Here is a 26,082-nt window from a genome sequence, read left to right as displayed (position 1 = left end):
CAGGTAACTTATATTCAATACAATGGGGGAAAATACAGTCACTGCTTCCCTGGGGTTGCATTTTTCCATTGTTAAAGTGGGCAGTTTGCTAGAGAGTCATTTCCACTATTGGCAATTCAAATACACCTTTTGTCGGTTAAAAAACAAGTGTGCCGGGGACCTGAGCTTCATCTTAGGGCAGGGTGGGTGGAAACATTTGTGAATCTCCAGCTTTTAGTCACCCAAAACTTGGAAATTTGGAGGTCTTTTGAGCAGTTTATGGGTCTCTGCCTGCTCTGGTCGGCTGCCTTCTTTTATTGCTCTGTTGGTTTTGCTAAAGAGTTAAAATATTAAGGCTTCATAAAATTAGGAAGTTAACAAGCTCAAAAACCAAGTGTTTGAGTTACTTCATTCCACTGAGAGAGCTGTAAATGGGTTGCATTGGAACTTAAAATAACTGCATTGAGTAAGCGATGGTGGCAGGCACCATGAGCTAACTGTGGTCAGAAGCCTCACGGCCTCCGCTTTGGGGCTGGATTCTCCGTTTGGAGCTGTGTGATCCTGGATGAGTTTCATGCCTTGGATTCAGAAATCAGACTTTCCATGAGCTTATATTTCAAGTGAATAAATAGCTCTGGTCAGGCTTAATTTGAAGAAGAGGTGAGCTTGGCAGTGGGTGAGGGTTCCTTGGAAGGCCAACTGGGGCGGAGGGGCTGAGGGCAAGCGGCTCTGGCCCTTCGTGGCGTGTTACCTGACCAGGTAACGGCTCCCTCGACCTCTTGGAGCCTCGGCAGTGAGGGGGTTGGGCCAGTTGATCTCTGAGGCTCCTTTTAACTAGAATGGTCTGTGATTTTTGTAAGAAAACAAGTCTCTGAGGAGGTTGTGGTCACCTCATTCCTAATTTAAAGGCTGGGGAGGCTTCCTTATGAGCTACTTCTTTTTCCTAAATTATTGATGGTTAAAGCCAAGGCTGGCATCGAATCGATGTGACCCATCTTGAGCCTGGTTGCTTTGTGTTTCAGCTTTGTACTGGCTGCTGAAAGTCCCCGGGAGACCACAGGGGTGACATGTTCGTCCCAAGAGATGAGCTTCCACGAGCTCACACCCCTTGCTCCTTCCCTGGGGCTCCGAGGCCTTCAGGTCGTCTGAAGTGAGATACCCCTGTGTCATTTCATCTTTTCCTTCTCCACCTTCTCTGCCGTTAAAAAAAAGAAGAAGAAAAGAAAGAAAAATGCTATTAATAGAGAAACCAAGAAGTGTAGCCATTCTGAATGTGTTTCCAAAAGGCTCCTGGAAGTGGCATGGAAGTTAGAGTGATTCAGCACTACTTGGTGATGTGTGCCTAGAACCACAGGGGGACATTAGCCAGGACAACACGCCTCAGGACAGAAGTAAGTGGCTGTGAAGAGGCATGTCCATCACTGCCGGAAAGGTGCAGAGTTCAGCTTTTGGAGTCAGTGCTGAGAGTTCCATTTCTAAATTCATTCAGAGCGTTTGTTTAACATCTACTGTGTGCTCAGAAGCGTATCAGGTATGGGGACTCAGAGGTAAGGACTGGTGGCCCCGATCTCAAGGTACTTGTGGTAGATAGTATGATGCTCAGCTGAAGGGCTGGGCTTCTGAAGTCGGATTGCCATTTTCTGGATGTGTGGCGTTTCTTGGGTTTCATCTCTAAGTCTCCGTTTCCCCATCAGTAAGATAATAGAAGTAATAGCAGATACATACATAGCTCTTAGGGCATTGCAGAATGGAAGGATCTCCTTATATGAAACGCGAAGCACGTGCCTGATGCATTGCTAGAACTCGGGCAATATTAGCATGTTGTCATTGTCATCATCATCATCATCACCTTCAAGGCACTGACAAAGGAGTCAGCTGTGCGGGAGGAGTGCTGGGACACTCTTGTCTCCCTGGGGATGAGGTGGGTGGGTGGGTTAGGAAACCTTCACAGAGAAGGAGGGTGATGTGAGACTTCTGTCCGGGAGCTGACTTGGAATTTGCCATCTCATATTTGGAAAAAGTTCTCTGGGCAGAGGTATCCAAAGTTGCTTTGCCTGTCACCCTCTGAGGTCCCAGTTGTTGTCTATATCATGTGACCAGTGTGTGGCTTCTCTTGAATTAAGAGCTGCATGTCTGGACTGCCTGGGATTTTACAGATGTCATCTCGATAACTCTCCCTGGAGCTTGTGACACCCAGGAGACGGCAGTTTATAGAAGCCCTGGGACCTTCTTGAATGATGCTTGGTTTGGTTTCCATGTTCTGGGAATTCCTCACAAGGAAAGATTTGTCACATCTTAAGGAAGGAAAAAAAGGCAAATTTGGGAGTCCATGGATACCCTATTATTTTAGATTCCAGGACAAATTGTCGAATAAGCACGTTTCATAAAAACAACCCTCCGCAGTGTCCCGTGACAGCAGCTGGTCCCTCGCCACAGGATAATTATGTCTCCTTGTGCACACAAAAGTCTCTGAGGGCATATTGTTGTGGCTGGAGTTTCTGATAATTTCCAAATTGAACAACCTCAGTCCTAATGAATCAGAGGCTTGTGCAATATTTTCAAACCTCAGGAACATCTTTTTCATTAGTTGTGCAATAAAGATAATAGGCCTATCTCTGTGATGAGCTGTTTTTTTTTTTTTCTCAAAGTTTGATGAGATTCGCCGTAGAATTCCTTCTCACATAGTCTTGGGCAAGATTTTACCCGATCTTCCAACACATGAGTCATCTCATATCCTGTGACTAAGAAGAGCTGTCTCTTTGGTGCCAGTTTTCTAAGCGCAGTCACCACTTGGTGGAGACGGATGGACACAGTTGGGATTGCCCAGGCAGATGGGCAATCTTGCCAGCTAGATATAGGGGAGGGAAGCCTCAGTGTTCAGCGGTCACATCTGCTTTTCTGTGGCGCAGAGTGAGCTATACAGGAATATTGTATTCTCCAGGACAGTTAGGGCGGTGGGAAATGTCACCAAACAGAACAGTGACCCAAAGAGCCACTGCCACTGGGTGCTCTGTGGGAGCTGGGCACTGTGCTTATTGTGTTATGGGCCTTGCTTTGTTCTTATCTTGTAGCCACTCAGAGAGGCAGGGCATTATCCTTGCTTCCTAGCTAAGGCTACAGAAGAGGCTCCTAGGGGTTAGCTGTAACTTGTCCAAGGCCAGCCAGTGCAAGGAGGCAGAACCAGGATTTGAGCCCATGTCTGTTTCACTCCCAAACTATTCTTCATTCTTTAAGTCAAGTGTTATTTAGAAATGCTTTGTTTATTCATCAAATATTTGGTGGGTGTTTCCAGCTATCTTTCTGTTATTAATTTCTAGTTTAATTCCATTGTGGGCTGAGAACATATTTTGTATGATTTCTATTCTATTACATTTGTTAGGATGCATTTTCTGGTCTAGAATGTGGTCTGTCTTGGTGAGTGTTCCCTGTGTGCTTGAGAAGAATGTGTGTTCTGTTGTTGTTGAATGGAGTGTTCTATAAATGTCACTTAGGGCTAGTGGATTGATAGTGCCGTTCAGGTCAACTGTATCCTTCCTGATTTTCTGCCTACTGATCTATTAATTCCTGAAAGAGAAGTGTTGACGTCTCCTGAGTCTATTCTGAAACACTGAATTGCGGTCTCCATGATGAACCACTGGAGTTAGAAAACCTGGGTCCTAGCCCCATTTGGGCCTTTGGGATGACTCCCTCCCGCCTCAGTTTCCTCATCTACAACAGGAGGACAATGATGCTGCCCAGGAGACATCAGCAGGATACTGTGAAAGTCCAGTGGCATAAGGGGTATGAAGGAGCTTTGTCAACTCCTAAGCTTCAATGCTAGGAATCCTAAAGCATTGAAGTCCAATGATATAAGGAATATGAAGAAGTTTCATCAACTCCTAATGCTTCAGTGCTAGGAATCCTAAAGCATTAAAGTCCAATGATATAAGGAATATGAAGGAGCTTTGTCAACTCCTAAAGCTTCAGTGCTTTAGGAGTCCTAAAGCATTGAAGCTGTAAGAGATTAGGACCTCTAGTTGGCAATTCCAGACTCTTCCAGGATTCCTGATAGAGCCAACACCAAGAATAGTGAAGCCGGAAGGATGGAAATAGTAATATGCCTCCTGGGTGTCAAAGCATGGGTCTCCTCTGGGCATGTTCTCTTGTCCTACTGAGACATGATAGCTCTTGGCCAAAGTGACTGAACTTGACTCTCTGTTTCAGGAAGGCCAAATGCAGCGTTCACCACCATCATGTCCAAGGGCAGCTGCTTTGGTCCAGAACATCAGCATCCCAATCATTATATCAAGCAAACAGCCGTCTCTGCCTGCACCGTGGAGAGCACACGCTCCTCCCGGGGTGGCCTGCATCCTGTGTTCTTCTCAGGCCGACTTTCTGTTTAATGTTTGCTGGTCAGGAAATGGCCTGAGCTGAGGTTCTTCAGATCCCAGTCTGACCTCTCTCCACCAGCATTTGTGGCTCTGAAAAATATAGCCCAGTGTGGTTTAGCCCCACTGGATGAAACCCAGTAGGAAAAGTCTGATAATAGCAGAGGAGGCACAGGAGGAAGGGTGAAGATTTGAGAGCATCTGGGAAGGACCACGTGCATGGATATCGTTCTGTCTGTGGGATTCTGTGACACTTGTCATTTACAGTCTGTTCCCTTGGAATTCCCATCATTGGCCAAACATATAGTCCTTCTGCCCGCTGAAAAATATCATTCTGCTCCGACCTTTCACACCCATCTCTGACCGCATCAACTCCCTGTTTTCATGCATCTTGTGGATGAAGGACACCGCCTTACCTGTAAAGACACTGGTGGCTTCCCAAAGCCACCAACTGACTTGTAGCAAAGACAGAATCCCAGAGTATGAAACCTGAGGGTGAAGGGCCTGGCAGGTCCTAGAGCTCAACCCTTCACTTCACAGGTGGGGGAAACTGAGGGAGCCAATGGGAGCATGACTCTCACAAGCCGCACAGCTCATCTGTAGGGGCCAGTGTGGAGTCTGTTCGTCCTGAGACCCAGGGCTGAGCCTTTGAGCCCTCCCCATCTCAGCCTCATCCTCCTGTTGGAGAAGTTAGGTGTTTGGGAGAGGCCACGGTCCATGCTCATGGTTTTCCTGTAAGGCTGGAGAAACAGGCCTTGTTCCCTTAGTCTCTCTAATCAAAATGAGGTTGCAGAAAACCCTTCTCCCTACTTCTCCCTAAAATAATTTCCTTGGGTTAGAAGATGACTAAAAAACTATTCATCTGATGACTGATGTCTCCCTTCAAGAGTTACAAGCACATATAAATGCCTTTGAATGGTAATTATAATAATTTTGCTGAAGGGAAAATATCAGTATAAATATCATGGTGGAAACATGGAATGAGGACTGAGATGCTTTCATGTCTTTTCAGCTGTGGTTAGATTTTCTTTGAGCAGAATATACAGGTTTTTCCTCTCCTGGCATAAAGACTCTTTTTTTGTATCTTTTCTCTCTACTTTTTAGACATGATGGAAAATGACATTTATACATTTGATGACTATCTCAATTGTTTAAAATTATAAATGTAATTTAATCCTATGAAAAATTAAGAAGATTCATATTTCACCATCACCATCTCCCCAGAAATATCATTTCTTTATTATTATTATTATTATTATTATTATTATTATTATTATTTTGAGACAGAGTCTTGCTCCGTCACCCAGGCTGGAGTCAAGGCCACGATCTTGACTCACTGCAACCTCCACCTCCCGGGTTCAAGCAGTTCTCATGCCTCAGCCTCCTCAGTAGCTGGGATTACAGGCCTGCACCACCACACCCAGCTACCTTTTATATTTTTAAGTAGAGACAGTTTTGCCATGTTGGCCAGACTGGTCTTGAACTCCTGGCCTCAAGTGATTGGTCTGCTTCAGCCTCCCAAAGTGTGGGGATTACAGGCATGAGCTACCATGCCTGGCCTAATTCCATCATTTCTGTCCCAAGTGTTGCCACCATTTGGTTAACTGTTCCCCTGTTCACATCCATTTGGGCCAAGGTTGCGATGTTAAACAATCCTGAGATGGACATTTTCATGTTTATGGCGATTTCTGTATCTAGGGTCATTCTCTTAGGAGAGGTACTAAGGAGTACAAAAACTGGAAAGAAGGATATGGAATTTTTATGGATCTGGTATAAATTGCCAAATTATTTTCCAGAAGGGTTGTAGCCATATTTGTTGCCATCAGCTCTAGAATTTCAACCTCGTAAGTCACTGAAAGAAATTCTCCCAAAAGCAATCCTTCAGGAATAATGGAAGAAGATGGTGCCAAACCCCAGTCATTCTGCTCACTGTTAGATTCCTTTTTTGGTCTTACAGGTTACTTTTATTCTCAGGTTGATTGCTCTTAGAGTTGAGCAATGTTTGGGGTAGAATAATGAGCACTTTTAAAATTTGGTTCTACCTGGGGAGGGGGTGAGTTGTGATCACAGACAGTCTCACCTGGGAGGGGCTTGGGTGGTTGTCGGCTCATCCTTCTAACACTCGTGTCTCAGGCGAGCAGCCTGGGACCAGTGAGGCGACCTGAAGGCTGGAGGTCAGAAGCTAGGAGGCGACAGAAAACCCGGGTCTCAGGAAGCCCAGCCCAGGGCTCACTGCACTGAGCCTCTCGGATGCCAGCTCTGTCCAGGATGCGGGAGGAGGCCAGACTGATTTGGTCTGTTTTGAAAAGTGATGAAAATATTTATTCAAATGTTTTGTACACATAGGCAGAAGTATAACAGGAGCTGCATATACAAAATTATTTTCTAGTAGTCACATTAAAAAAGTAAAAAGAAACAAAGAACATTATTATTTTTCTTTTTAAAACAGCTTTGAGAGATAATTTACATACTATAAAATTTACCCCTTTAAAGTGTACAATTTGCTGTTCTTATGTATTCACAGTCATGCACCTATCACTACCAGCCCCAGAACACTTTCATCACTGTAAAAAGAAACTCCGTATCCGTTAGTAGCCACCCCAGACTTCTCCTCTGCCCAGCCCTAGGCAACCACCGGTTCATTTTCTATTTCTATGAATTTGCTTATTCTGGACATTTCATATAAACGGAATCAAACAATACGTAACTGGCTTCTGTCTCTTAGCATAATGTTTTCAAGATTGTCCACATTGTAGCATGGATCATTATTTCATTCCATTTTATGATTAAAAATATGCCTTTTTATGGATACAGGGAGACCAGACTTCTATTTTATCTCCCCTCCCTGATGGGGAATCCTAATTTCAGCCCGGAAAGTCACTGCGAAAGTCTAAACTGCGGAGGCGATACTGACTGGTTCCACTGGAAGAAACTGTAGCACCTGACTCAGGAAGCCAGCATTAAAACCAAGAATATTCTATACGGATAGGGATTACGCACTGAAAGGAAAACATGAGGAAATGCACTTTTCAGATTTATTAGATCATAGAACTTTTTTGGAGCTGGCAAGGATGTCGGAAACCGTCTAGCCTACCCCCTCATCTTACCACTGAGGTAACTGAGGCCCAGGAAGGGGAAGTGGCTTGTTTTGGGTCCGGGACCACTTTTCATTTCTTATTTGAGCCAAAGCTTCCTTCTGGCGTCTGTCTCTGTTTCACAAGTTCCCCTCGCATGGGGGCTGGGTACTGCTTAGAAGAACTGGCCTCTTCCTTGATACAGGGGCTCGTTCACCGTCACCTCCCTCCCTCGCGTCTCTTCTTCCTCTCTGTAGCCTCAGGCCCTCCTCCTGCACCGGGAGGCAGACTCAACCCGGGTGGGCACTGCCTCCCAGTCCGCGGCCAGAGGCTGGAGGGCTAGGGAGACTGAACAGCCCCGGCAGCTCCAGACATAACAACCTATGTTGAGGAGTCGGCGCAGGAAGCGAACCCAGCTGAGAAATCTGCGAAGGTCAGGACCGGGGCCAGACGCTTATCAAGAGCAAAGTTAATGGTGTTTTTGTGAACCGAGCAGTCAGCTGTTTCCCCGAAGATAATAATAGACACATCATGTTGGGCATTCAGGAGGCATCTGAAAAAAAAATTGCGCAGTGGAATTGATTGGAAGCTTTTCCCTAATACATAAAATAGTCCAGAAAAGACAATCGAAAGTAACAGCACCGATCAAACCCAATAGATCAAGCAAGGACTGAAAAACACAATTTTCTTTCTTTTTTTTTTGCCAGTGAGTCTGAAGAGTGATTTTCAATGAGAGGCATCTTTAAACACAGACAACATAAACAACAACACAGTTGTTCAGGAAAAGGCATCTTTTCCCAGTAAAGCCAAAGCTGCAGATCTAGGCTGTGCTTGTGACTGACAGCACAGTGAGGGGTTCACAGCCAGCTGGCCAGGTGCCCCCCGAAAGCACGTTTCGAATCTGCTCTATTTGAGAGAGACTGTCTTAGCCTTTTCTGGGTAAGTCTTCCTCCTTCACTTCACCTGCCACAGACTTTTCCAGGCATCATCTGCTGTAGTCTTGGCCCAGCCCCTGCAACAGTTACTGCTCAAGGCACCCGGGACATGCAGGACGGAGGAGCAGCCTGAGGTCTGGCGTCCGGCGAGCTTTTCCCACTTGGAGCCGTCTGGGAGACTGTCCCGGAAAGAGAGGGGCTGCCAACACTTGGAAGTGCCAATGTGTGCTGAAAGTCGAGGTCAGGCTCCCGGCTCCCCCGCCTCTTCCTCCTTGATTCATTAAAAGAAAAGAGGCCACGCGAAACTCTCCTGAATTTCTTTATTTCTATACAAAAGACAGAGCGTGGTCATTCATCATTCAAATTTTAGCCTTTTTAAACAAATAATAATTCCTGCTTGTGAGTTCAGTGTATTTTAACAAGAGCAGGTCTGAGGGCCATTGGCCGTGTCTTAGATTTGCAGACAGTGGCCCTGATGGTGCATAGGGTTTCAGGTTTCCTTTAGACCTCAGCTGGCTGCCTGGGCCACCACTTAGCAATGCCATTGTCCTTCCTGTGCATTTTCTTTGCAGAGTTCGAGGAAATCCAGTCGCACAGGCCCCTCTGTGCCCATGTCCCCAGCACCCTGGAATGTGCAGTACCAGCAGCAGCGATTAGAATGGGGGTCTGGTTTCCCGGAATGTGCAAGGTCTCGCTTCTGTTTCTGCTGCCTCCATGCCCCAGACCAGTGCTGGGCCGGGCTCTGGGCTGGAGCCGTGGCTGACAAGTTTCCTTGGAATTTAATGGAGCGGGGCAGACAGCATGCAGCCACTCAAACTGAAAACTTGAGAAAGAAATGAGTGTTGTGGGGAAGCTTTGCTGCATTCACTGGGTCATATGTGCTGCTTTTTCTTTTCCCCAGGCAACCCCTCTTGCAGACAGGAGGCCCCATCCCCTTTTGCTTCATGCCTCATTGGCCATTAGGAAACTTTTAAAACTGATTTCTCTCCTGACCCTCTGAGAGAACATAGTCCAAGTTCCCTGGAGGAGGAGGAAGCCACTGTGTGTTTCTCTGCAGTTCACGGCTCATTTAAATGCAGCCCACGTGCTGTCTTTCCCCACTCCTCTGCCTGCTCCCGTTGTGCTTCTCATGATCGTTCTCAAATTCAGCGAGAAACCTCACAAAGGGAGCTTTTCTTAGGGAAGAGTCATCCTTGGCCTCCCGAACGTGGACCAGCCCCTCTCCCCAGCTGCACAGCATCAGGTTAGTTAACCACCTGCCTCCATCTGGGTCCTGTCTGGACAGGCCTACTCACACCTGCTGCAGGCATCCAAATTGCCCTCAGGTGCCTGTGGCTCGTCCAGAGGGGTGGAGCCCACATTCCAGTCCTGACAGCTAAAGTTCAGCGGTGGGGACCCTGCATTCAGTGTAAAGATCAATATTCCAGGTCCTCTCTTCCTGCCACCCAGCGACTGGCCGTTTGCAGGCACTCGGTCCCGGTTGCCCTGGGCCTGCAGCCCTTGTATTCTCTCTGCTTTGTCTCTGCTGTTGCACCCCTGCCCCATCAGAAATGCAAGTAGGAGGGCCTTCTGCTGGGACAGTGAGAGGCTGGGAAGTAAGAGGAGCGCTAGAGGGATGGTTGAGCTTGCATCCAGCCCTGACTGCATTCGCTCTCCCCCGCCTCTCTGTACAGGTGCTGAGCTGTGAGTGGAGCCAAGTGGATGAGAGTGGCCCTGGGCACCTGCCAATAAGTTTCCCAGTGTGTCATTTCCTCCTGGGAGTCTCATCTGGATTTGGGTCTGGATTTATTTATTCAGCAAGTAGCCTCTTTATAGTTACTTTTTTTTTTTTTTTTTTTTTTTGAGACGGAGTCTCACTGTGTCTCCCAGGCTGGAGTGCATTGGCGCAATCTCAGCTCACTGCAAGCTCCGCCTTCCGGGTTCACGCCGTTCTCCTGCCTCAGCCTCCTGAGTAGCTGGGACCACAGGCGCCCGCCACCGCGCCCGGCTAATTTTTTGTATTTTTAGTAGAGATGGGGTTTCACCATGTTAGCCTGGATGGTCTCGATCTCCTGACGTCGTGATCCGCCCACCTTGGCCTTCCAAAGTGCTGGGATTACAGGTGTGAGCCACCGTGCCCGGCCTGTAGTTACTTTTAATTTAGCCATGCTCGGGGCTGAAGGGGATGCCAAAGAAATATAAGATGAGCCCCTCAGACGGCCTAAAGATGAAGATGAGGCCTCCCAGCATGTACCTCCCACATACACTCCAGGAAATTCTGGTGTCACTGGATTCTGGACCTCCCAAAAGCTGCTGGCACCTGGAGGATGGGGCCCCAAGGCTGGACCTCACTCCTGCTGGGTTGCTGGGCTGGGAAAGTACTGATGGCAGCTGAGGAGTGTGTCCCAGACTTCACTGAGCCATTCCCAAAGATTGTTCCAAGTTCTCCTGACACAACGCTGGAGGCCTGCTGTGCTGGCCTTCTTTATTTACAGTTTCTGACTGGTGTCTAGCAGCCTTGCCAGAGAGAGTGGCAGTGTGTCTGCAGGCAACCGGGAGAAATGTCCCAGGCTTTAGAGCAGGACTTTGAGCATATAGCAGTGGGGGCCCAGCGGGCAGTCTCCTGGACAGTTACTTCTCCTTGTCCTGACATGGTCGAGAGGTTGCTGCCTGGCCCTTCAAGTGAGGATGGAACATGCTATCCATTGGCCTTAATTTCCAACCTCTGCATGATGCATTTTGTGCTCCTGCCTTTGAAAGAACTTTTATTTTGTTGTGACTTACGCCCAGACCCACATGGCAGAAGGAAGGGAGGCTGGGACAGGGGAGGCGGATGAGCTGCCGCTGACGGACCTGCCCGGTTTCTTAGCTCATCCCGGCCTCCATGCTGGTGAGCAGACACTGGCCCAATCCAGCCATATTTTTGGCTGAGTTTCTGTCTTCACATCTCATCCTTAACCCTGAATCCTGGCAATAGTTGGTACTGGGTTTTATTCTTATTTGTAATCTTTAAAGCGGGAATACCTTTGCTAGTATTTAAAGTGGAAGAAATCAGGCGAAGAATCACAAGTGATTTGCAAACTGGAAGAGACATTAGAATGTAAATGTGAGGAAGTGTCAGCATGAGGGGCTTGCCTGGGCTGCACAGCTTGCCTTGGCTGGAGTATGCACTGTTCTGGCATTGCAGGGAGGATGGGTACCTTGCCTCCCTGCAGGTGGGGGACTGTGTCAGCCCCTGCAGACTGCTCCTGGGCTTCTGAGTTTGACCAGATTTTTTTGTGTGTGTTTTTTTTTGACACGGAGTCTCACTCTGTCGCCCAGGCTGGAGTGCAGTGGTTCGATCTCGGCTTGCTGCAAGCTCCGCCTCCCAGGTTCACGCCATTCTCCTGCCTCAGCTTCCTGAGTAGCTGGGACTACAGGCGCCGGCCACCACGCCTGGCTAATTTTTTGTATTTTTAGTAGAGACGGGGTTTCACCATCTTAGCCAGGATGGTCTCGATTTCCTGACCTCCTGATCCGCCTGCCTCGGCCTCCCAAAGTGCTGGGATTACAGGCGTGAGCCACCATGCCCGGCTGAGTTTGAGATTAAGGCAGCATTTCTAGTAGCACTTGAGCAGCTCCTGAGATGCTTTTCTGTGCTAAATCTGGATTTGGGGTATTAAATCAAATGAATTTGAAATGCAGGCACAGCTGGCCCCATGGGCATGGACCTGTGCAGTCACACATTGCCCCGTGTTCAGAAGGGTGCCGCACCTGTTTTAATGCTCTGCTGTTGCTCTCTTGAGATTCTTAATAATTTTTGAACAAAAGGCCCCACATACTCATTTTGCACTGGGTACTGCATATTATGTAGCTAGTCTTGAATCTAGGACAGTGCATTAAAATGCCATTGATTGGATCAATCTGCTCTTGCAACTGATTTGAATTTTGGGAACATGCTGTTCCCTGTGAATAAAGGAGGATTCATTTCTTTTCCCTCGAATACAGTGCGTTCTGTTTTCCAAATTAGCTCTACGTATCAACTCAGCTGAGAAATTGGAAGGGAGGATTGTTCTGGCTGGAAGGGAAGGTTAGATTGTTAATCCTGCGTCCTGGCGCTGATCTTACCAAGTGTGAAGCATGTTCCCACAATGGTGTGGGCTGCGGGGGGGCTGGAGGCTGGCTGAGAAGGCGGGGACCAAAGAGGGAGGCCAGCCTGGGAGCCAGACAGATGGGGTTAGGCTCTTGCTTTTGCCACTTGCCAGCTCTGAGGCTTTGGGCAATATGATTTAATTCTCTGATCCTTGTTTTTTTTCACCTTTCTGTAGACTGGTGATAAGATGCACCCTGCAGGCTTGCAGGCCTGCAGGAATAATTAGAGATAATATTTGTGCCTATTATTGGGCTTGACATATAGTAGATGCTCTACAATAAATAGGTCCTATTATTCTTATTGATAATATTATTTTATTGCCAACATTGAAGGTTGGGCGGGATTTGACTAGCTGGAAGGGAGGAGAATGAGATCATCCAGGCCGGAAGGAAAAGAGGCATGAATGCAGGGGGATGGGGTGGAGCACTTTGGAGGTGTGGGGAGAGGTCTGCAGGGTGGGAGTGTGCATTAAGGAGTCCTGGGGAGAGTGGAGGAATCAGTGCCACATGGCGAATGAGAGAGGATCGTGGGCCCGAGGAGATGGAGATGGTTGTGGGGATCCTGCAGGAAGTTTATGTGCCCCAAAGTGGCATTGTCAATTAGGGGGAGACACTGAAGACAGAGGTGAGGCCTACCTGAATTCGCATAGAGTGGGATTCTTGGAAGCTTCAGAAGCTTGAGAAGAGCCACTTGGAGGTGTTGAAATGCACCTGGGAGGGATGTGGGGACCCGGCTCTGGGCTGAGAGCTGGGAGATGGTAACCCAGGTGGATGGGGCATGATATTTAGTGCTTTACGTGCAATCTCACCTAGGGCTCCCAAGCCCTGTGGAGTAGGTGATATTAGCTCTGTGTTACAGAAAGGGAGACTTAGGCTCAAGCAGGGACATTCATGGTTTGAAGTCACACAGCTGTAAGGGGCAGAAGTGGGCATGGAGGCATTAACTTAGAGCCAAAAGTTGTGATCTTTCTTAGTGTGGCTGGCCCCACGGGGAACCTGTGTGGGTTGGAGTACAACTTGGTGTTCCCACCCATCATGGATGCTCTGCATTTGTGAACCCAAGTTGCCACGTCAGGGCGGGCGAGGGCAGGAAGCTCTGCAGGGAGAAGGGACAAGGGACAGAGCCAAGAACAGGGGCAGGGCCCCAGGGTCCCATGCAGGGACAATGAAGGGGGTTTGCACACCTGGGTTAGTTGCTGGCCAGTGTGGGGAGAGAGCTGGCCTGGGAGTCTAATGGGAATGCCAGGGAAAGCTGCCTTGGTCCCCTAAAGTGAAGCCCCCATGCTGGCCATGGAGTATTGGTGACTGAGGGTCCCTGCTAGCTGTCTGGACGAGGCAGTGTGTCCTATAGGCATAGCTCTGGTGTCCTGCTGGCGTGGAGCGAGTGCCCCTCATGCTGGGAGCCAGCCCTGTGCTCTGGAGGGAGGTGGTGGGAGGACGAGGGACAGTGGGACCTGCCACCTGAGCAGGAATTGGCACCTTCTCCCACTGGCAGGTCCAGGTTTTATGGAATCTGAAACTTGCATAATTCAGGATACCCTCTTCAAGAAAAACACCCCTCAAAATTATGAATATAACATTAGGTATGAAACTATTATTTATATAGATTGAAAAAAGAAAATGCCCAAGATGACAAACTTCAGAAAATAGACAAATACTACAAACATCACAAAATCCAGAAAAATAAGATTAAAAAAAGCTAACTGCTGAACACTCCATCTTGAAAATAACCCTCTCTCCTCCTCTATTTTTTGGCTGTGAACTCTTTGCTCACCTTTTCATGTGACAATGCTTTTGTAATATTTCCTACAGAGAAAATAGGATAATTTGTTATTACTTTTATTATTTTTGGATTATTATTATGATCAATTCAGTATTTTTCTACTACCCACACACTCACTGTCTTCTGTCCAACCTCTGACCTGCACCAGGGGAACCAGCAGGGTGGGCAGTAGGGTGTCCCTGGAGGCCACACATATAGCAGGATAGATACAGCAATTTAACTAGACACAGAAGGGACGTCAAAGCACACAAATATATCTCATTTAACCCGAACAAAATGATTATCCAGTTTTACTTTTCCCTTAGCCTCTTCCCCCAAATGTTGGCAGCCACCCTGATGGGATAGATGTGTGACAGATGGCAGGAGACTGTGGCCCCAACCAGCTGCAGCTTCACTCTTTCATTTCTATATACTCTCTATAAGCCATGATGATAGCACTTTGCTAGGGCCCCTCACAGGGCAGATGGAGGGCTCCATGCTGAAGCTTTGTGGATGTTTGCTGTCTATCCACCGCTGCTCCTTGTGCCTATGCAGGAATTCAGGCCCAACCACTGCAGAGAGCCCAAAAGCATCAGGCAGAGGTTCCCAAACTGCCATGGTTGGTGGTACCTTTAGTAGTTGATACGGTTTGGTTGTGTCCTCACCCAAATCTCATCTTGAATTCCCACATGTTGTGGGAGGGACCCAGTGGGAGGTAATTGAATCATGGGGGCAGATCTTTCCTGCGCTGTTCTCATGATAGCGAATAAGTCTCCCAAAATCTGTTGGCTTTATGAAGGGGAGTTTCCCTGCACAAGCTCTCTCTCTGCCTGCTGCCATGCATGTAAGATGTGACTTGATCCTCCTTGCCTCCCGCCATGATTGTGAGGCTTCCCCAGCCATGTGGAACTGTAAGTCCAATTAAACCTCTTTATTTTGTAAGTCACCCAGTCTCAGGTATGTCTTTATCAGCAGTGTGAAAATGGACTAATACAGTAGTGCAGTCATTTTTTCATGATCCCCAGTAAGGCCAAAAAATACCCAACAGTTCCATTTATCAGTTAGTGGGGTCCAAACAATTTGATAAGTATTTGTGTCCCTGCAACACAGTGGTCATTAAAAAAAGACATTTTAATTTCATTATTCAATAAGCATGATTACTTACGAATGGGATATGTGCACCTGTTGGGTGTCACACGACCTTTCAAATCTTGGAATCAGATTGGACACCACCATCCCCATTTCCAGTTCAACTCTGATTTTTGTGTGGTACATTCTTTTTATCACAGTGACTGCCAGAAATCCAACTTCATATGGAATCATGAAAAGGGATGTAGTGTGATCTGATTTCGAAACTATGATCGATCTAGAGCTAGTTTACAAGGTGTCTAACAGTGATCAAGTATCACTGTATTTCCCCAGAAAACCTGAAATATTGATGAATTTTCTGTGGCACTCTGGGGTCCCTTGGGGCACACTATGGGAACCATGGAATTAGGACCGTAAGGACATGATTTTGGCTTCTTCCTGCCTCAGATCTAATCTTTACCTGGTATTTTTGCCTTAAAGATGAAAGAAGCATACATTTTGATGTATTTAAAGCACATATTCGGCCAGGCGCGGTGGCTCACACCTGTAGTCCCAGCACTTTGGGAGGCTGAGGCAGGCGGATCACAAAGTTGGAAGTTCGAGACCAGCCTGACCAACATGGTGAAACCCCATCTCTACTAAAAATACAAAAAATAGCCAGGTGTGGTGGCATATGCCTGTAATCCCAGCTACTCAGGAGGCTGAGGCAGGAGAATCACTTGAACCCAGGAGGCAGAGGTTGCAGTGAGCCGAGATTGCACCACTGCATTCCAGCCTGGGCTACAGAGCAAGACTCCGTCTCAAAAAAAAAAAAAAAAAAAAAAAAAAAAAAATCCCCACATATTCATTTTGTGCTTATTCTTTTGAGAGAAACACAGATAAAAGTCTATCCTTTAATTCATACTCCCCATACTATGATTTTCATTTTTACTGCAACAAATTTTGTTCAGTCTGATAATGAATGTCAAACAGTTAATACCTTGCTCTTTTCAGTAACATGACATATTGGAGAATAATGACTGAAGCTTATCTACACTGCCTATGTCTCTTTTCTTCCTCCTTGAAAGAAGCTGTTGAAAGTAGTTAAGAAGTATTATGTGTAAAACTCCAGGGATGATGTGCTTCAAGGAAGCAACATTTATGAAGTTGTGTGCTTGACTAGTAGTTTATAAAGAGGAAAGAAGAATCATTTATTATCTTGGGATTGAATCCTGGCAATTTTTAAACTATAAAGTTACAGGAAATGTTGGCTACTCTTAATGGGCCATTTGTTGTGTTAAAAATCAGTAATGATAAATATTTACTAGGTAAGTGGAAAGATCCATCTCTATAAATTGTTGTAACTTGTCGTTTTACAAATCTTAGTTACTCAGTTTTTCTGCTTAAAAATGAAATCATGTAGCACTGTATAAGTCATTCAGTTTTTTATTTTGGAGAATTACTCTGGATTGTCTAGGCTCTGTGCTCTCCACATATATTTCTTGAAATAGTTTGTGAATTTCTACAAAAACTCCTGCTCAGAATTTTCACTGAGAGTATGCTTAATCTATGGGTTAATTTGTGAGAAATTGAAAGCTTAACAATAGCAAATCTTCTGACCTACAAGTGTGGTATTTCTCTGCATTTATTTAGGTCTTCTTTATTTTGATAGTGTTTTGTAGCTTTCAATATACAGATCTTGCAAATATCTTGTTAAATATTTCCCTAATTATTTGATATTTATTTTTGATGCTGTTATAGTTATATTTTAAAAATTTTGATTCCAATTGTTTCTAATACATAGAAATGAAATTATTTATTGACCTCTTATCCTGTGACATTGATAAACGCAGTCATATATTCGTAGATTTCTAGAATTTTTCTATATAGACTATCATATATATCATCTGCAAATAAAGACAGTTTTACATTTTCCTTTCCAATCTCTATGCCTTTTGTTTCTTTCTCATACCTTATTGTGTGGTCCATTACTGAACAGCAGCCAGTTCCAGCTTTCTGTTCAATAAAGGAGCAGGTAAAAGGGCCAGGCCTTGACCTTGCAGGGGGCTTCCCAACCTCATTGCCTTCTGCTGCCTCAGTTCTGGCTTAACAGAACAGTGTGGGGAGGAGGCATGGTCTTTACCTACTAGGGCATTACACTGGCCTTCTTCAGGTTGGTTGCTTCATCAGGTTTAAGAGCTCACCTGGGCTGCAGTTCAGGCTAGGTTATCTGCTGACCTGGCCCTATCTCCCTTCTGTAGTGTCTGCGGGGTACCCTTGTAAGCTAGGGAGAAGAGATACACGTGAAGGCCAGAAAAAAACAGCCTGCCACACAACTTCCCTGGATCATACCTTCGCAGTGATATGACGACATCGTTAGGAGGCGCCGAGGTGGCTGCATGGGTCTCCAGACACCTCCCTTTACCTCTCTGCTGTGCCACTGATGTGTGATGTGCTTGCACCTATGCAGAGTTGCCACTGAGCAGGACTGTGGCCAGTCATTTGGATTTTCTTCTTTCTAAATTGTATGCCATGGCTTGATCAAGCATTTCATATACAGTAGATCATGAAAGCAGCATAGAAAGCACATTGAGGTAGATGGTGTTACCACATTTTATGGATGAGAGGCTAACACTTGGAGGAGTCAGGTCACACGTCCAAGGCCACACAGCTAGTGAGTACCCTGCTGAGGGTCACACTCTGGTCCATCTGAGGCCAGAGCCTGTGCCAGCCTTCTCCTCATGCTGATAGACGAGCAAACAGAAAGAAGGAGCAGTGGACGCCCCCACCCTCTGTCCCCTGAACCCCTTGGACAGTGGGCAGTGGCAGACCCAGCCTGGGCCCATCTATGGGGATTCTGCATTGGGATTGACCCCTCTGGAAGGAAGACAGTTGACCCACACTTGAGATCATAGCAGATGGGCCAGCCAGGGTGTCTGTAGACCATCAGGCAGTGGCCACTCCATCTAGTTTAATGGACAAGCCTTTTTAATGGAACAGGAATCTAACACTGAACCAAGCTGCTTTTAGACACACTTTTATTCCTCACTCTGAAATGGCATTTGGACAAGCCAAATATTTCTTCTCCTTTCAGTTGACATTTTGTCCATCTTTGAGCAGTCAGTTGATGTTTCTTCTGTTTAGTTATTTCTGTTCTATTTTCCTGTTGCCACTGGTCCACCCAGGGATGGTAAGAATGGAAGTCAATGGTTGCTTTTTCATCTGAGATGCGCCACGAAGGCTTGTCGGTCAGCCTTGTCACATGGTCTGTGCTCCCACTACTCCTTCTTTCTGTTTCCTCATCTACAGAATTTGGAGAGTCCTGGACCTGATCTCAAATTTCACATGTTATTTATCTTCCTGCAGCACACTGGGGAGAGGAAGAGACAGGGATTCCACCATAGAAGGTTGGAGCTGGGACAGACCTCACATCTCATTCCAGAGGCATTTGGTCCATCTTACAGATGAGGAAATGGAAGCTGCACAGTGGACTGAGGCTGGAACTGGGCCTTCCAGTGGCCAAGCCAGATCCTCCTTGATCTCCCTTGTTGCTTTCCTGGTGGGCAGACCCTGGAACCACTTTCTGTGGCTGTGTGAGAAGGCAACTGCCTCTCATTTTACCCAGCAAAATCCATCTTCAATCCATCTTCATTTTTGCCCCTGGTGTGGGCAAATTCTCCCATACCTAATTCAGGAAGCCAGAAAGAGGAAGTGAGTTAATGATCCTTAGTGGGAAGGCGCTAGTAATGGTCCTTCTCGTGAGAGTTTGAGAGTTTCTGAAACACCACGCTGTCTCTGTGCTGCTGGCCTGGCCGGAGTTAAACCTCTTCTTGGCCTTTTCCCAGGAAGCTGGTCTGAGGAAGCCCAGATGCGTTTGTTTACAGCTGTCTGGTGACATTCGCCAGGCTCTGTGTTCAGAAGGAACATTTCCATTCCCTTATTTACACCTCCCATTGGAGTGCTCGGGGAGACAGACCAATTATTTGCAACTACCTGGAAACCTGGGAGGGTAGCAGATCTGTAGGGGGCCAGTGTTGAAGTGAGAAGCTGTAGATCTGGTGACACTGTGGGCTTGGGAGGGCTTGCCCAGATCTATCTGTTACTTATACTCTCTATTAAGAAACTTTAGTGTCCATGGAGAAGTTATTTAAAGTCTGCGAGCCTCAGTTTCCCCATATGTAATATGGGAAGGTTACCTGATTTTCCTATTCCACAGGAAGGTAGAAAAAATTAAGTTAAGGCAGCTGATGAAAGGGTTTTGAAAGCAAAAATAATAGTATGATACTGTCCTGAATTTGTTAAATTATTCTTCCTAGTAGTTGCGGATCTTTTTCTGTACCTTAGAAAACCATGCTATGTAAAAAGAGATGATTCCAGTCTTTAGAGCAACTCAGAGGTCAGGGGCCAAGACAGAAAGGGGCCCTTTGTTCACAGATGCACTCTCACTTCTGAGAAAGCAAGCGTGGGAGAGGCAGGTGGTCCTCCCGATGTCCCTGTGCCCCATGGTGTCAAGTTGGGTTACTATGGCCCCTGGTGACCCAGCACAGCAGGGATGTGGGGGCCAGTGAGTGTGAAGCTGTGATGGGTCATAAGAGGGCTGGGACATCTCACAGCTTTTACTTACAGCCTAGAGCCTGGGGAAGGCTGGGGAAGGGTTGCCACTCTAGTGGTGAGAGAGGCATGTGTGTGTGTGTGTGTGTATGCGTGTATATGTATGTGTGCATTTGTATGTATATATGTATGACTGTATGTGTGTATGTGCACATCTGTGAGTATATGAATGTGTGCGGAAGTGTGTATAGGTGTTTATGTAACAGTCTGTGTATGAGTGTGGGTGTATGTGTGTGGGTGTGTTTATGTGTGTACGTGTGTGGATGTGTATGCATAGTGTGTATGTGTGAGTTTGTGTGTGTGTGTGCATGTGCATCTCTGTGTGTATGTGCATGTGTGTTAGGGGCGGGCACACAGACCTGTTGGTAAATGAGACACAAAATACCTACAAAATACAAAATATGAGACAGGAAATACAAGCCCCAGTTATTCATTTTTCAGCGCAACAGGCATAAGATTACCATGTGAAATTGCTATGAAAGTTTCCGAAAGCTTCCTGTCAATTCGTAGCGAGCAGGTAGCAGAGGAGTGCGGGTCCCTGGAGCCTGCTTGTGCAACACTGAGCTAGTCCAAGGGGGAAGAATGGGGTGCATTGCTCTTAGCTGCAAACCAGCCTGGAACCCCTCCAGCCTGCTTGAACAGAGACTTGTTAAGAGGTAGCAGCAGGTGGCACAGATTAGGAGCCGGAGTAGTAGGCTAAGGCTGCACTTCCAGGGACACACTGCCTCTGCCACCACCCGTGCCATGAAAATGGGAGCCCAGGACCCTGAATCTCTAGCAGTCCGTTTCTGAATCAGTTACCTTGGGTGTGTGCCTCTGGTTGATGGAAACTAACTTTTAGCCCTGCTGGGTGAGAGCCTCACATCGGGACATGTGACAGCTTTGTTGAAAGTAGCTTTGGAAACGCCCACCACGTGGGGCCACTCACTGTAGTATAAACGGTCATGCATCACTGAGCGACAGGGATACGTTCTGAGAAATGCGTTGTTAGGCGATTTCATCACTGTGGGAATGTTACAGAGTGTGCCTATGCAAACCTAGATGGCAGAGCCCACTCCACACCTAGGCCAGATGGCAGAGCCTGTTGTTTCTAGGATGCATGCCTGCACAGTAGGTTACTGTACTGAATACTGTAGGCAGTTGTAACAATGGTGAGTATTTGTGTATTCAAACATAGAAAAGGTACAGTAAAAGCAATGGTGTTATGGTCTGCGGCTGGCTGAAGTGTTATGTGGTGCATGACTGTAGGTATAAAGCATGATGGTCGTTTGATTTTTCTCTTTTTCTCACCCACAGACTTAAGGCACCTCTTATGCCTTTTGTCTGAGATGTCCTGGGCAGGGTTGGAATGTGTGGTTAAGGCATGGCGGAAACTGCTTTTGGGACAGATGATGGCCTCAGCTTGCCTTGGGGAGTCAGTGGGAAAGATAGGAGCTGCCCCTTTGCCTTCGTGTTTCTTCGTAATAATCTCAGATCTACCCGTCTGGTGGGCCTCTCCTAGAAAAAGCCCCGGCGCTCCTTCGCTCCTGCGGTGTTTCTCAGGAGGGTTGCTTCTTTGTAATGGTGGGGACTCAGGGAAGGGATGCAGGCAGAGGGTGATGCCACATCAAAAAGGGACCCTTGGCTGGGTGCAGTGGCTCACGCCTGTAATCCTAGCACTTTGGGAGGCCGAGGCAGGTGGATCACCTGAGGTCAGGAGTTTGAGACCAGCCTGGCCAACATGGTGAAACCCTGTCTCTAGTAAAAATATAAAAATTAGTCGGGCATGGTGGTGGGTGCCTGTAATCCCAGTTACTCAGTAGGCGGAGGCAGAAGAATCGCTTGAACCCGAGAGGTGGAGGTTGCAATGAGCCAAGATTGCGCCGTTGCACTCCAGCCTGGGCGACAGAGTGTGACTCCATCTAAAAATAAATTGAAAAAAAAAAACTTGGGCTGTCAGCTTCTTGGAAAGGCTAGTGTGAGGTTGAAGCATTTGCTGGTGCCTCTGTTCAATGTTTTTGTGGTGAGTCTATTGAGAGGAGAGAACCTGAGCAAAGAGGTTATCATTAGTGGATTTTACTGCCTTACCTAGGTGGGCACTCCCTTGGAAGGTGGGTGGACATTTGCAGCTGAGCCCGGGGGGGGAATTGTGCTCACTCCCCCTTCAGAATTCCAAAGGCTGGGCATGCATCTTGGCTTCCTCTAACCCATGTCTTTCTCTAGGTGACCATAGCAGAGTGTCATTAAGTATCTATTCTTTGCTTTTGTTCTCAGGGCAGGAAGATCCCAACAGTTTGCGCCATAAATATAACTTTATCGCGGACGTGGTGGAGAAGATCGCTCCTGCCGTGGTTCATATCGAATTGTTTCGCAAGTAAAGAGAGCCTTCCTGTTTCCTATAACCTCTGAAGCTTTCACCGCCACTAGCAAAACATGAGAGCTATTTTTGAGATACATTAAAGTGTCAAAGTGTCACTGAATATCTTCCTACTTTAAGATAAGTGTGTCTCCCTTAGAACATTTTCCCTATTTGGCTATATAAATCTACATTCTTGACCCTTCTAAATGTTTAAAGAACCCTGGGCTCTGAAGAGATTCCCTAAGAATATTTTGTAAGTGGAATTTTTTTGATGCATGCAAAAAAGTGGCAGGATGTTTAGTTTTTAAATGCTAAGCCCAATATATAAAGGAGTGATGGCTAGGTGTGTGTGGCTGTTGCACCACCCATTAATCCATGTGTTGAAGCGTTCATTTTAAGGTGCTACGGGCTTAAGTGTGTACTCCTTTGGATTTAGGCTTCCATTTTCTAAACGAGAGGTGCCGGTGGCTAGTGGGTCTGGGTTTATTGTGTCGGAAGATGGACTGATCGTGACAAATGCCCACGTGGTGACCAACAAGCACCGGGTCAAAGTTGAGCTGAAGAACGGTGCTACCTATGAAGCCAAAATCAAGGATGTGGATGAGAAAGCAGACATCGCACTAATCAAAATTGACCACCAGGTAAGTGTGTTCTCGCCTGCAGAGGTGAGTTCTCAGATGCCCTGGAACACCCTTGGCAAAGGCACCAGAGCTCTCTGATTGCAGCTGATTCTCGGGGAGGGCACTGAAGCCAGTCTGAACCAGTCACAGGAGGGCCTTGAGGAGATGCTGAGTATGGCCTGGGGGTGTGGGAGAGGAAGGGGCTCAGGAAAACTTCTGTAAGGAGCCAGATAAAAGTTTTAAAAATAATGTTTTAAATGTTTGTCAAAGAAAGCAACAGATTTATAAAGAAATTAGTAGGTAAGTAGTGAAAATTGAGTCTCCTTCCCATTCCTAATCCTGTGGCAACTCTTGCTCCAGATTTTATTTATCCTCCACAGATACGTCATGCATTCACAATGAACATAGAAATTACTGGGTTTTAGGCTGAGCCATCCTTAACTTGTCAACAGTTACTTTGAAAACAAACCAGCTCTCCCAAATTGGGGTTTTGTGGGGTTATGAGATGTGTTTCAAAAGAATGTTTCATACTTTAAAGGTCTTGGAAACCTTGAATTAAAACAGAGCTAATGGATTTCTTCTTTCCAGACCTTCGCAGAGCTTTTAGTATGCTAGTGTGCACGTGGCTTGCCTACAAAAGGGTGTTGACTGAACTATTTGCCCAAATTATAATCATTTGAGTATACAACTTTTTTTTGGGGGGGACGGGCAGAACTGAGACATACCAAAATCAGTTTGGGAAATGCTGTATTTGAAAATGCTTTCTATTTAAATATTCTCTTTGCAATCATTTTTGCTCTGTTGATTTGCTTAGCAAAGTCTTCATGTCTGGGACAATATCCATTTCTTACTGACTCATCAAAAAACCCCACTCGACACGTCGATGGGAGAGGTTTTCTTTGCTGTGTGGCATGTTCAATGAAAGCGTGGTTTCCAGTTTCTTCACATCCTTACAATTTTCTAGACTTCAGATGGAGGGAACAATCAGAGGAAGCTGGAATCCTGCCTCTGGCCAAGGAAAAGACCAGAGGCTGAGCCAGGTGGGGTCTCTTGTCCAGCCCTCTGCTTGCCTCCCTTTACCTGGGTGTGGGCTGAGTAATTCCAGACAAGTGTGGAATTAATCTGGCTGTTTGTGCTGTTCGATGGCACGCTGGTTACACCTCCTTCTGGAAACAGCTCTGCGTGTGCTGTTTGGGTGGTAGGATTCCGGGTCTCCTTCTCCGTCTTTTTATAGCATCAAGTTGCTGCCCAGCTCAGGCTCCTTTACGGCCAGTCTTCAGAAAACCACCAGCTAACACATTTACAACCCTCCTTCCCCGATGTTCCTGTAGCTTCTCTATGGCTGGGTGGCCAGGCACAGCCGAAGAGGCTCCGGGTAGATAGAGGCTCTGTGCCCGGTGTGTGTAACTGGCCTTGAGTGAGGCTGCAGTTGTGTGTTATTTCTATTAGGTCAGTGTGGAATTTCTAGCGACAACTAATCTTTCAAAGTGTGTTTCTTGGTCACAGGATTATTGGGCCAGCCTCTGCCTTCATTTTTTTTTTCACCTAATCTGCATAATCGCTGTGTTATCCCCATTTTAGAGAAGAAGAAGCAGGGGCTCAGAGAAGTCTAGTAACCTGTGTGAGGCCACACAGCAAACACCTCATGACCCTGCCCTCCTAAGGCAGCCAGGCTGCTGCTCCCAATGTGTTCAAGCCCATGGCTGTTGCTGGAGGGATAGAGGCCGGCCCCGTGGTGTGATGGGACAACTTGACCTTAAACAGCCCATGGGAAGGCGGGTGCATCTGGTTTGGGAACAGGCTGCTAGAAAGGTATCCAGGATGTGGTAGTCTCACCGGAAGGAGCCAGTCAGAATAGCACAGCCTGTGGCCACGCGTGGGGCCTGTTCAGCCTCATGGAGCCCTTGGGAGGCAGCCAGCAGCAGGGCATGGGCTGTGTGCAGGCGAGGCTCTGGCCTGGACGCCGCCCCCACTGAGTAACTTCGTGTTTGGAATGCGTGGGCACATACTGTGCAGCTGCTTCTGGCCGGGGGATATTCTTTTCCGATTCTGAGCCAAGGTGGAGACTGTCTGCTCGTGCCATCCCTGGCATGTCCTGGCAAGACGTGAACGATCTCAATAGATGAGCTTTGCAGAGTGTGTCTGACCTGACTCCTGCTGTCCTGGGAGTTTAGCTCTTCAGCCAGCAGCATGCTGTTTGACATGTGTTTCAAGCCCCCCAAGAAAGGGTGCTTCAAATTTAAAATTGAACTGATGTGGCTTTTCAAAATGGAATTGGAAATGAAAGGATATTAAATTGCAGACACCCACACAAAAGACTGGTTTCCACTGACTAAACTGCTTTTTTTTGCTGATAGTAGTTGAAAGTAGGGAGAGTAACAGCATCTCTTCCAGCTCTTTCTCTTTTGTTCCCTTGTTTTGATGATGGGTTATTTCGGGGGAGGCTCTGGCTGGCCTTGCTTTGTGTCATCTTAGGGATAACAAAAAGGATGAAAGAGATCAGGAAAACAGAGAAAGCAGAACAGAACCAGCAGAAACTGTGCTTGAGGAATGAAAATCACCTACACGGCTCCTTGTCCTATGAGACTGTGGCCCAGCCTCCCCCAAAGCCACTTAAGAGTAACCCAGTGAAGCTGGTGGGACTGCCTGCTGCATCCATGGGCCCAGTGACTAACTTGGTGGCTTATCATCTGGGCCCAGCTCCTCCCCTGGCATCCTGATTTCACTTGGAGGGGCCTCCATGGTCCTTCATAAACATGTTTATTTAATTTTATTTTTATTTTTTGAGACAGAGTTTTACTGTTGCCCAGGCTGGAGTGCAGTGGCGCCATCTCCGCTCACTGCAACCTCCACCTCCAGGGCTCAAGTGATTCTCCTGCCTCAGCCTCCCGGGTGGCTGGGACTACAGGCGTGCACCACCATGCCTGGCTAATTTTTGTATTTTTAGTAGAGACGGGGTTTTGCCATGTTGCCCAGGCTGGTCTCAAACTCCTGACCTCAGGTGATCCGCCTGCCTCAGCCTCCCAAATTGCTGGGATTACAGGTGTGAGCCACTGCGTGGCTGTAAACGTGATATTCTTGAGACTTTCAGTGAAATAAAAATTACCATTGTCTACTTGCCACCCACCTACCCCTTTTTCTGGCAGCAGCAGCCAGCATTTCACATCTCCGTCATCGGACAGCGTAGGTAGGACCATCGGTCATGGTGTCCTACCCTC

General features: G+C 46.9%; 1 protein-coding gene across 1 annotated transcript in view; it reads left to right on the top strand.

Moving 5' to 3' along the window:
- The window catches only part of HTRA1 (HtrA serine peptidase 1), a 53,265-nt gene that overhangs the window by 5,054 nt on the left and 22,129 nt on the right, over window positions 1–26,082 (top strand). The window contains exons 2-3 of the mRNA XM_003255121.3: window positions 22,160–22,259; window positions 22,681–22,885. Coding sequence (XP_003255169.2) covers window positions 22,160–22,259; window positions 22,681–22,885 — 305 coding nt within the window. The remainder of the gene's footprint in view (window positions 1–22,159; window positions 22,260–22,680; window positions 22,886–26,082) is intronic.

The sequence above is a fragment of the Nomascus leucogenys genome, chromosome 3, assembly GCF_006542625.1.
Source record: "Nomascus leucogenys isolate Asia chromosome 3, Asia_NLE_v1, whole genome shotgun sequence".
NCBI lineage: Eukaryota > Metazoa > Chordata > Mammalia > Primates > Hylobatidae > Nomascus > Nomascus leucogenys.
Note: the sequence above shows the minus strand (reverse complement) of the source record. Positions and strands in the feature narration are given on the sequence as shown.